At 38.4% G+C, this 12,340-nt stretch overlaps 1 protein-coding gene across 1 annotated transcript in view; it reads right to left on the reverse strand.

The window, feature by feature from the left end:
• xxylt1 (xyloside xylosyltransferase 1) overlaps positions 1-12,340 on the reverse strand; it is a 26,378-nt gene that overhangs the window by 10,969 nt on the left and 3,069 nt on the right. Inside the window, exons 3-4 of the mRNA XM_035653460.1 lie at positions 7,880-8,027; positions 287-419 (exon numbers count right to left, since the gene is read on the reverse strand). Coding sequence (XP_035509353.1) covers positions 287-419; positions 7,880-8,027 — 281 coding nt within the window. The remainder of the gene's footprint in view (positions 1-286; positions 420-7,879; positions 8,028-12,340) is intronic.

The raw sequence follows: 12,340 nt of genomic DNA on the forward strand, positions 1-12,340 counted from the left end.
TGTCTCATACAGCATCCACAACAACCAAGTGAAAATAAAAATTCATAACTATTATTTAAATATTTATATGATCAAATTAACTATTTAGCCTACATTTTTACAAGCTAGGAGTTGGCTCAGACTCATAGAGGCAGACTGAGCAGAAGCAGAGAAATCTTGTTGCATCCCTTCAGGTGGGACAACTGACTTTGTAATAAATGTCAGAGCATAACCACGCCCAAAACTTTATTTTATTTTATTTTTTATGAGTTTTGTACAACCCTAATAGCTGATGTGTTCTGTCTACCTGTAGACTGGCTGCATCTCTCTGCTGATGCCTATGACGGCTCCTGGAGGAAACCGGTCAAATTCTTGGAAAAGGTCCCTGATGTTGGTCCTGTATTTCAGGTCCAGGTCAAGCTGTACTATGCGTGTCAGACCTGAAAGAAGAGCACAACAAAGCATTGATTAGGTGGCATCAAACTTGAAAACATCTTAGATTAAACATGCGTAACTGAGGGAATAAACAACTAAAAGAATAATTGCTGTTTGACACAGAACAAGTGACCTCTGTCTGCCCTATGTGAATGATGAATAATCATTTATTTTTTACCAAGCTTAATAAATGGCAAATTGAGTTCAATATGTTCTAAATTATCCCAGGAAGTGTACTTCTGAGTCATCTGTGCACATAGGTTGAGTTTTTCTGACTACTCCAGTGACTGACGTCTACCTAATCACTTTTAAGAGTCCTTCCAGGAATACGCAGTTAGAGGAAATAAGATCAGACTGACAAGAGTCTTGGAAAGCTTGACACGATTAAAATGGTTGGTCTGTGGTTGACTTTTGGTTTCTATAATGCTGTCATTGACTTAAAAAACAGAATTGCCTATAAATGTCTAAAAACTGTGGGGAGAAAATGTAGTTGAGCATGACTATTTAAAAGAAAAAGTGCACATTTGGCATTAACACTGTAACACTGAAATTGTAACAGCAGTATCCAGGATATGCAGGCCCTCATCTGTTCATTGTTTTAGCTTCCTATGTTTTGCTGGTTGCCATGGCGATGAAAGGATGGGAAAGACTCAGAGATGGTGTGCCAGGAGCACAACATGATTATTAGACTGATGAAAACGCTTGTCAGCTTAAGACACACTGTCAAAGTTTGAAGGCAGTAAACATTTATTGGCGAGGCAAAAGGTTTGGTGTGATGACTGCTGCGGAATTGGCGCAACTGGTGCTGAGGGACTTAAGGGATGAGGGTACTTAAAAATAATGAGCTGCATGAGTTGTCTGCATTATAGACCTCCAGCTCAAGTCAGCCCGATTTCAGATCTGTTTCAGTCTTTCAGAGCCTTGTTGAGATCCAGCAGCAATCAAGTAAACAAAGTGTTTACTATTAGAAAGATATCCATCCAATATGTAAACAACATATGTTTATTAAAGGGGGAAAAAGAACCTACAGGTAGTTTATGTGTATAAAGTAAAGAGTAAAATGTATTTCAACTTCACAACAGTGTATGAGTTGTACATTTGCTCCTCTAATCAGGATGCTTATGTCCTATCTTTATGCTGTTTCATAATGTAACGCACTTAAACAAATCAACTAAAAGTTGGCATTTGGACCGTAATCATCTTAAAACCTAATAGTAAAAACATCCCTATGTCGTCACTCATGTCATAATAACAGTATTGTGCAAGATGAAGGCTACATGAAACTGAACAATGAAATTAGTATAAGTGAAAAAAGCTGTTGATTAACAGTTTAATCAGTTCATCCTAGGATAGAAATAGACAAGTGAAGTCCAATGCAGGACTGTACTCAAAGTGGCCAAACATCTCAGATGAACAAAACTAATTTGGAAAGAAAGGAGAAAAAAAAACACAACTTTGGCTTCGACAAAGTCAAAGTAAAACAATGAAAGGTATACTTGTAACTGCGGGGAGATCATAGCTGGACTACAACTTGGTGCCAGTATTCGATTGGTGGTTTCTGTTGAAACAAGTGACAGAAAAAGAAGACTCAGCAACACGACACTTGTTTTCTGTGCTCTCCAAACAAGGAAGCTGCCATCACAATGCTTTCATGTACTGTGGCAACAGAGAGGGGGCTTGGAAGAGTAATCTCCGAGTGGTCGGCGCTGTTTGTTTGTACGAACGGGGCTTAACTGGTGGGAGTAGAACAGGAAGGGGGCCTTAAGTTGTTACAACATTGATGTAGTGGGTTTGATGATCAATGACTCAATGCTAAAGTCCTGTGAAGGTGAAAGTAGGGCTTTGTGCTGCGGGCTGTTGTATCTATTTTAACTTCTAACTATTTTTAGGGTAAGAAGGTATGTTGGGCACTACAGCCAACTATAGCACCCATTTCGTGTATATGTAAGTAACCTTTAAATATTTATGGTTTTTGGAGAATTTAATTTTTTCTGAGAACTGACATAAATAAGTAAGTAAATAAGTAAATAAGTGGGGGTTATAATAAATCTTGCCCATATACGTGGGTGTACACGTCCATGGGCAGGTACACACAGGAATAATTTTGTTAGCAGGGTTTAGAGTTCGCCTGAGGCTCCGTTCAGATCAGACAGTCCTCAACTAAGCCACAGCAACAAAACACAAAACACAGTTTTTTTTCAGGAAGAAAGTGGGTCAACCTCATTAAGCCCTTATGTCACTCTTGATGTGAGCACTTACAGCCTATATGTAAGGGTGATTGTTTTACTGATTTTTACCAACAAACACTGTTTTATTTTTTAAGGAGATTTATTTGCACCCTCATTATGTTCCCGTGCATCCAAAAGTTGATGTGTTTCAACTGCAGTAAACGGGGTCCTCTAGTCGTAAGCACCAGAAAATGCTTCTAAAATATAAAGAGGAGAAAACAAAAACATAAATAAGCTTGAGATCATGAGTTTATCATTAAATACAAATAAGTAGTTAGTGTTTTATTTTCTTAAATAGTATAATTCCTTAAATCCCTTTTTCAGTTATTAATTATTTTTTCAAAATAATCCAATTTTTAAATAACAAAACAAGGCTAGTTTTGCTGGACTGCAAATCAAGTTTAGAGTTAAATCAAATTACTGAACGTCACTCTAACAATGTTGCCACTGCTTCAAAACATTAGCTAAAATTATGAAAATATGCCTGCTAGCCCCGTTGACTTTTAAAAGTAAACCATGCCCTTTTAATATTAGTCGTTGCATGTAGGCAGTTATTTCATTAACCATTTAACAGTAAACTGATCTGCACAGCATGACAAGCTAGTTAGGCTACGTCTGGCACCCTACCAATCAATAAAAAAAATTTTAAGTGGCTTTCCAGACAAGAATGACGATACTCAAGGTCATGACATTTACTTCACAAAGTCACACAAAGTAATATGATTAAAACTGGACGTATACACACACAAAAAAACCCTCAAAATCTGGCTTGTTTTTGAGTAAAAGTAGGGATTTCTGTGGGATAATAAGTAGGAATAATAATTTTATTAGGTTTCATTGCAAATTCAAGAGAGGTCTATATGAAACTGTTGCACATGTGCATTTAAACATGTGTCAGTCAGTCAGTGAGAGACATTGACTCTGACTACACTGCATTTGTTGTAATACATCTACATTGTTATGAAGTTGGGGTTGTCCCACAATCAGTACGTGATATTTCAATGGATTACAAATGAAAGGGTCTCCTTTGTGGACCTGATCAACTGTATAACTGTGCAATCCCAGCTGCTCTGGACTTCACCATAATGTGTCTGTTACGCTCACTGGTCTACTACAGTAGAGAGAGGAAGTCAGGACATTTACATTCAGCTCCAGCCCGATCCAGTCGACCATCCCACTCATGTTTAACCCTGGCTTGTTAATTTATATCAATAAATTCATCGGAAAGAGCTATTAGCTCTGGAGAAACAGTGTGTGAGGGCATAGAGGGGACGTCTAAAAAGTTTGACTTTGTTTTTGGGAATACGCTGCGTGTTAGAACTGATTCTGAATGATTCAGAGGTTTTATCGCATGTTTTTGGTGCTTCATCTTTTTCACCAGAAACTGATGTTGATTGCTTATCTGCTGTGTTATTTTAGGCCTGCATGACTATATATATACACTAATAGCTATATCTCACCTCCAGGTAACCATCTTTCTCAATTAAGCAAAGCAATCCTTCGCACATTAGCAGTCCCACTTCTACCTCGGGTGGAAAATAGAGGTCGGGCCGTAGGAGACTCAAGTCCCAGCATGTTGAGACCTCTAGAGGGGATACAAATCATGGAACACGTCCATGAACAAAAACAGTGTTTCTTAGGAACCTTATCATTCATCACAAAAGGTTTCCATTGTGCAATTTTATTTTTCATCCTCCAAGGACAGATAGTGAAAATACAGTCCTCTTTAAGCCATACGTCTATGGACTGCTTCCATCATGGTCTGTAAGCTTCATCCAGTGTTCACATGAAGTTCTCTGTTGTAACACTGTTGTTTCCTTGAATATAAAAATGTGGACCAAGGATTTATTTTCTTTGGCAAATGCAAAACATGACACACATATGACACAGATTAAAAAAATAAAAGATGTCCCATACAGCTACGAATTCACATTCGCGTTACAAGTTCAAATAAGTACAGCACGTCCACTTTGAGCACAGACAGGGCTGAAACTAAAAGTCTGCTTACTAATTCTTCTGCACTGTTTGTGTTGACATCAGCCCAATATCTGCAGACAGCTGGCTAGCTGGCGTTAGCTACCTGGCAGGGACAGACTGAAAGTCTGAAAAGCAGAATCCACACGCTGTTCTCTCGACTTCCACGGTTTAGTATATCGCAGCCAGAGACGATATCTCTTCCACAAACACAAACTGAGCTCACATCAGTCACTATTCAGTCTATCTCTAGGTTGGCTGCGAGATAGCCAGAGTCAGCTAACCGTCCTGAGCTATTCTCCGCACTTTGGTACACAATTTGTCTCAGCTGTGAAAGTAAAGGTTGAATTTCTGCACACTGTAAACACCGACCTATTGGAGACACAACATTTTGGTGAGTGGCTTTGGTCAGGCATCATGTAGTATAAGTCAAAATCAGTCATCAACCCTGTTATTTTGACATATATTGTTAGTCACAATGTATGGATGTTTTATTATATGTATTTATTATTACATGAGGTGTTTGATATTTGGCTCTGCTTCTTGATAGGTTGTCATAGCCTGCGGCTTTAGTTGTTTTTGATGCCTGACGAAGGCCCATAACCAAAGCAACTCTAGAGCTAGACTGATTATTCAATTGTAAATTGTCCCGTTCAGTATATCTTGGTCACAACTTAAAAAATAAACAAAAACTATATCTAATTACTAAAGATTGTTTGTTTATGGTAAATACATGGTTTATAGTTGTTTCTAAGAGACGTTTTCTTTCTCCTCAGTCCGTCTGCCAGGTGTGCAACACTGTACTGTCTATTGTATTCAAACTGATTTTATCTTCAGTAACAAAGATATTGTGATATATGATTGACTGCTGTTTTGCAATATAGTATCATGTATTTAATATGTTTGTGTTGTGAGACTTTTACTCTCATTATAGGCAAAATATTGTGGGGTGTTATACAAGAAATTACTGTATGACCCCCACCTCTATTTAACTTAAAAATATTAAGTACAAAATAGAGTGTTTTAAAGGATGACTGTGTGGGATTCACTGGCATCTAACTTAAAAAGCCCCATCTATAGCCTATATACTTTTTATTTACTTTATTAGACCTATAAGTCTGTACTACATAGGTCTAATAAACATTAAATACAGACCTCACAAACATTTTATTTCCTAATTATACTGAACAAACACTTTACTATTCAGGCTGTGTAGCCGGCTTAATACTGAACCCAAAACACTAACACTTTCTTCTACTTCTTTCTTCTCTTTTGACAACCGAGTTAAACTTGCTCCCACTTCACAAGTTGGGGATGTTACATTTCCAGCCCTCCCACTTGCAGCTGCTATTTATATTTGTAGATATCACTTTTGTTTCACTGTCATTATTCAAAAGCGACGTTCTGTGTCTGCTGCGAGGCTCGCTGAACGAAGACAGTTTGAGAAAAATGGCTACATCAGAGAAGGAGGGCGTGAAGCCCCATGTACCCCCACTCTCTCTGTTAAGACAACCACATTATGCCCTTTATAGATAAAAGCATTCTTCAAAAAGAAATGTGTGACCACTTGGATACACAGAGCAGACGGGTGCTTCACGTGGTTGATCAATAAGGACACAACGTGACACACCATCAGACGCACACCTCCACTTCATACAAGGAACTGCTGGGGAAAAAAAAAAAAACATCATACAATACACCCAATGCCACATTGGCTATATTTTTAAAATCTGTTCAAAACAACTTTGTGCTCCACCACAAATTACTTTTCAGAACTGACAGCTGAGTGACAACCGCACACTCAAACATTTTTCCCAAATACAATCTTTTATTTATCATCCTGTCTCGTCCTTTAGACGCTAATCTTTTCTTCACAATTTTCCTCTTTTGCTCCCTAATTGATATCCATCCCCGAGTAATGTTAATAGCATACTTTTATGTGTTATAGAAAACCTTTAAAGAAAACGAATTTGATTTGTCAAGCCTTCAAATGTGCACAGCATCTGTTTTTGGTGGAAAGGTTTATAAATGAAGAAATTCAGCTCATCCAAATTAAAATAAATTCCAGTACTGCCATGTTTATGAAAAATATTTAAATGCACCTTACTGCTGAAAAACAGAAACTGTTGGCTTCAGAGTAGGAAACACATCATTATACCCTCTGTTGGTGATTTGGGCACCCCTATTAAAAAAAATATATATATATATAATAATAATATATATATTAATATAAAAAATAATATATAATTTTATTTATATATATATATATAGTTTTAAAATCTCAAATGGGACAGGGCTGCTGTCTGCAAGACAGAGACTTTCACATGTGGTGACTTATCGATTCAAACCCTAAAGCCCAATAGTTTGAATGTGCGGAGTCATACCCCATGCTGCACATCAACTGAAGTGAACCACAACAGTGCACACCGGAGGTGGTTCCTCCATCGGTCAGCACCAACACAGGGGGCACTAATGTGGGCAGCAGTGACGAAACACATCCTTCCTTCCTCACTCCCCATGGCCTCTGCAGCTTGCCACGTGTCTGTTAGATACCTGCCCATAATACCATTTCCAGCTGTGCACCATGAGTGCCAGAATAGAGAAGTGAGCATCTGAGTGAATTTAAAAGATGGTCTGCCACGGAATCAAAGCAAAATACACATTTTAAAGCAATATATTGTAACTTATTAATCAATTCATAGAGAGAAAGTGACACTGAGGTACAACTCTTAATCAACATTTGAAGGGTAACTCCAATAGCAAACTTTAAAATACAGGTTTTTTTTTAAAATTGCAATATTATTATTAAAATTATTTAACTTCACAGAAAAACACTAAACATCAATCAAAGCAAAGTTTTAAATTGTTTCTGTTTAATGCTTTTTTAAAATCAATCCCGTCTCTACACATTTTAATTATCATCTGTTGAAAAACAGCCAAAATCTACTTGACATCTTTGAGACATCGCTTCTAAAGAGAACATTTTGCTGTAAGAGTAATTGTGTTGCTTAGTGCTGCACAAATAAAATTCAATTCAATCCAGTTGTTTTGGTGTGGTGGCAGAAATTCCAAAGAAAGATATCTCTAAATAAAAACTGCATGGATGCATCAGTGATTAAATTTACAACCAGTCACCAACACCAGTGGGAGATCATTCTTTGGACTTTACATAGGGGACTCAGACACTCAAAACTCTCGATCTAAAGCAATATTTGTAGGTATTTAACTGACAAAGAAATGTGACAAAATGTGCTTTTTCTTACTTTCAGGCATGATGTGATGCATGGCAACAGACAGGAAGAAGATGGCGTCGCTGTAGTAAGCCCCAGAGCCAGCGCTGAAGTGCTTCTGCATGGCCTCCACGATAGGGAACAGCTTCTGTGTGAGAGCCGCCACGTCATGGAACGACACCTGCACAGCAGATCAATGCAGTAGAGTCGAGTTAACACAACAATGTCCCAACGGCAGCAGAGTTGGGAAATACATGCCACTACCTAAGATATCATATTATTTGACTATTTGGTACATGTCATCTGAGATTTTTGTGATTATAACAGGGCTTAAATGTGTGTTTTCCTCATCTTAAAGGCTACATTCCAGTTTGTTTAGACAGTAAATGCCTCACCTTAACAAGCCTTCACTGTTATAAATTATCTTCCGCAAAACATGATTACATTAAACTGAACTCTATCTACATAATGTTAAAAGATTTGGTTCAAAGTATCAGTATTTGAATCTGCCAGCACCAACCAGCCCTTTACTACAGGTGGCTGCATTTTATTATGACAATCAGAGGTGTATGGGACATGTGCTGACCAAATATTCTGCGTACGTCCAAATGATTTTGTTACAAAAGCAGTCTGTCAATTTGAATGACCCACTGATGTCTTATTTCCAACTTCATAAGTGAACATTTTCTAATTTAAAGCTCACAAGTTGTGACAGACGCTAACGAAAATGAGTCCATCTGCTTTTTTGTGTCCTTTAAAACCAGAACAAACAAAAAATGACAAGCCGTACACAGACAAAATAAAGATACTGTTCAAAACTTGGCAGATAAGCATGGAAAGTGAACTTCTTGCCTCATGTAACCTCTCAAATAAAACCTCTACTGTTACAATTAGCAGAGAGAACCACGGTGAAAACTAAAAACAGAGATGTTTGATTTTTATAACACACTCCCATCCTTGTGTCATTTTAAAAAGTTTTTAACCACTTCATATGACAGTCAGGCGCATAAACATTGTCTTCTTGTGTCCAGGTTTCCTCTCAGTGCTGCTCCTCTGAGCTTTAAATGCCACAACAGCTGTGAGGCAGCCGTTTCTGCTCTGATCGTGTACAGTAGATATCTCAACAGATTACTGAAAGAGGATTTTTATTTTATTTTTTTAAATATAAGCACTGATTATCATTAAAGCTTTCCTGCAGGAAGAAAAATACATATGTTGGATTTGGGACAAACAGTCTTTCCTGACTAAGCCTGACATCAGTAAGTTTGCATGTTAAAGGGTTCAGATAAAAGATGGACAATATGGCTGTCGTATTATAAATCAGGCACCATGTGTCTCGATGGGAATACATAGTTTAATGATCCCTGGCAGATTAAGGTAAACCCTCTATCATTTGAAATCAGTGCTGACCTGGACAGCTGTTGGCGGTGTGATTTAATGGCACATTTTTTTATTTAAAAGTGCAAGTGAGCAATTGACTGCTCTTCTGTCACGTTAGCAGCTCTGCATTCACTCTTGTATCTTGCACAAGAGGACCGACAGTCATATGTTTTTTATCTGTGCCACATAAAGGATTGCTTTAAGAAGTACTTTGAAATTTATTGTAAAAAAGCAGTAAAGTAGAAATTGCTCCTGCAGCATTGTCTTTGAGAAAGGGACCAGAACCAGAGGAGTTCACCAACTAGCCGGCCTTGAAAACTGAAACACTTGAACACACAATTGAAGCTCGCTAGTTTAAGAGCCTAAGTACTAGCTACTATTTTATACTTAGGACTTGTGGTTGGTGCAGGACAAGTTAAGGACCCACCCTTCACCGGGAGTTGAACACAAATAAATGTGCGAGAAGCAGCTGTCCATTGGGAAAAGGATTCAACATTTGGCTTCAGATTGAAGAACATTATACTGCTTACTCCCCTACCCTTACTCCCAATCGCACTAACCCTAACCCCACCCTCCTCCAACCCAAATCTTTCAAAGATCACAGATTTTTGGACAACACTGTTTCTTCAGTCGTAAAATAAATACTGTCCTGTTCTGTTAGACATACTTCTTCTACTTTTGGCATTCAGTGTATTTGGTGAAGTGATATTATTAGTTCACAAACAAAACTAGCTGCACATAGTTGACTTCAGAGGCTGGACATGTTTGGCAGTCGTTGCACTGTTTTATTGATGGGACGCTACTACTGAGCTACATCTCCTTTTTTGACTTTTGTGGCCAGGATTGTTTACTATAACTCCCAGGAAAAGCTGTATACTTCTAAAACAACTGTATCCTTTTATTTAGGAGGAGGATAGAAGTTTACAGAGCACAGTCAGAACACTGGCCACCACAGACTGCGCTCCTAAGGCCCTCAAAGGCTTTCCCTGACAACACGAATCTGTCTTACAAATTTACAGTTATTGCACTTTACCCTGTTGTCGGTTACATTATATTCTAAACTATAAAAACTGATGTGAAAATGAAACATTTCATTAGGTGATGGCTTGAATGCAGGACTGCAGTGTGTTGTGTAAGGACTGTGTGAATGCTGATCAGCAGTAATGAGCACAGCCTCTGGGCACTGGGCAGTGTGACTCTGTTGGCTGTTTGCTGCGAATGTCAAGTGGGTCATTGAATTTACCACTGTTGGGGAACGATGGAGGCTAAAACTCTTGCATAACCGCCGTCTCACCATCGTGCTCCTTTAAGATAAATAATTAAAAGGGAATCGGGGTTCGAGATGAGCAGACAAGGATGTCAACATGCTCATATACAATGTCTCCGTCTGCCCCTGGGGAGTTCCCGTCCCATCTGTATCTTTGGCAAGACTTTTTCTCTGCATGCAAAAAACAGAGACAGAGGACACAGCGGCTGTACTCGTGTCAGTGGTAGCACAACACGATGTTTAAAAGCGCTGGTCTGGAATGATACCATGAATATGATAAAAACCACTGGGTGTACCGCCTCCCAGTGCAATCCAGGCACTTTCCCCGGGCAGCGAACTAGAGCCTGAGTGATTCTGCCAATTTGAGCTTATTACAGATATCTTGACATCAGTGCGTGCGTCAGACAGCTAAAGACACGGCTTCATAATTAGGATTGGGGGGCTTTTAGTGCCTTTATTTAGGAGAGTGCACAAATGATAGGAAACCAAAAGAGAGAGGAGTGGGGAGCGACAAGTGCCCAAAGTCCCCGGTCAGTCAAACTAGGGATGTTAGTGTGAGCAGTCAGCACCCCTATCCAAAGATATGTTGGAGGTCATTTAGAAACAGCTGCTCATTCATAGTTTGTCCAGCCCAGACATTAAAGAAAGAGGATACTTATCAAAATCCTAACCCAGTCAACACCACATTTTTCAGGCACATACTGATCAATATTGTGGCCTTTAAAAGTCTGATAATGAAATATCTACCAATTGTAACTTTTAACAATTTGATAAAAGATCCCTTAGATTCGTTTTTTAAATAACTGTGACCAAGCTACATACTGGGTGGACATTTTACAGGTGACATACATCACCAATACCAATATATATGCAATAACCCAACAAAATCCAAAACCTGTATTAATCAGGCTGCACTGTACACACTACCAACAACTACCAGCACCGTAGGCTTTGGTTGTTCTGTAAACATGAAACATCTCACAATTTCTACACTGTATTTTCACAGCAACGCTCTGCTTCTAAATCTTTCTGGATGAACGTTTGAGTAAATATAACCAAAAAATGTTATTCTTATTAGTAAGATTTGTTTGTCATGCTGTTAATTAAAGACCCTTACAATTATTTTTTTTGTATTATTCTATGACACCGCAACATCTTGCTAATACTCAGTCCCTTCAAGATTTTACAGGATTTCTTTGGGATTGTTGCAACCTGAAATGTCGGATTTCACAGCCGCTTTTCCAAAATAATGGTGATGCATGTTGCAACGTTTTAAAGCATTTTTTCAAAATTCGAAAAAAAAAAAAAAAAAATAGCTGTGGTTGTTTTTTGTATAATTCATTACAACTGAAGGTAACTTGTTCCCGTGAGAATAAAATCGCACTGTTGAAAAGGGTAAATGTGAGATCTTCATGTCACAACTAAACATGGAAACAAGGAAGTGAGTTTGGCGACACTTGGTTCAACGTTTTGCTTTTGGTTGAATTTGTGTTCATTGTTGCAAATGCAACATCGCAACTTCCTGGAAGGACTGAATATTACCAAAACAAATTTCGCTTACCAAGTGTTTTATATGGTCGGTACTATTATAGAGCGGTTATTGTTATCTGGTGAGTTAATAGAGCTGTACATGAAAGGAAAGAGATCGGGAAAAACCTCTGCGTCCAATTTGGGCTGTATTTTTTGCAAAAGAGATCTTGTCTGGTCCTCTTTATCACCCGGGTACACAACAGATTTTATACCCAGGTCTCACAGCACTTCACCATCCCTTGTCAGCTCTAACAGTAAACTTTTAACAGTATTTTACACACTTCAGCTGCACTCCTCCAAGACTTTGAGCTCAGTCT

This window comes from Morone saxatilis, unplaced genomic scaffold (assembly GCF_004916995.1).
Source record: "Morone saxatilis isolate NCDOM2014 unplaced genomic scaffold, NCSU_SB_2.0 Contig12, whole genome shotgun sequence".
In the NCBI taxonomy this organism is placed as follows: Eukaryota; Metazoa; Chordata; class Actinopteri; family Moronidae; genus Morone; species Morone saxatilis.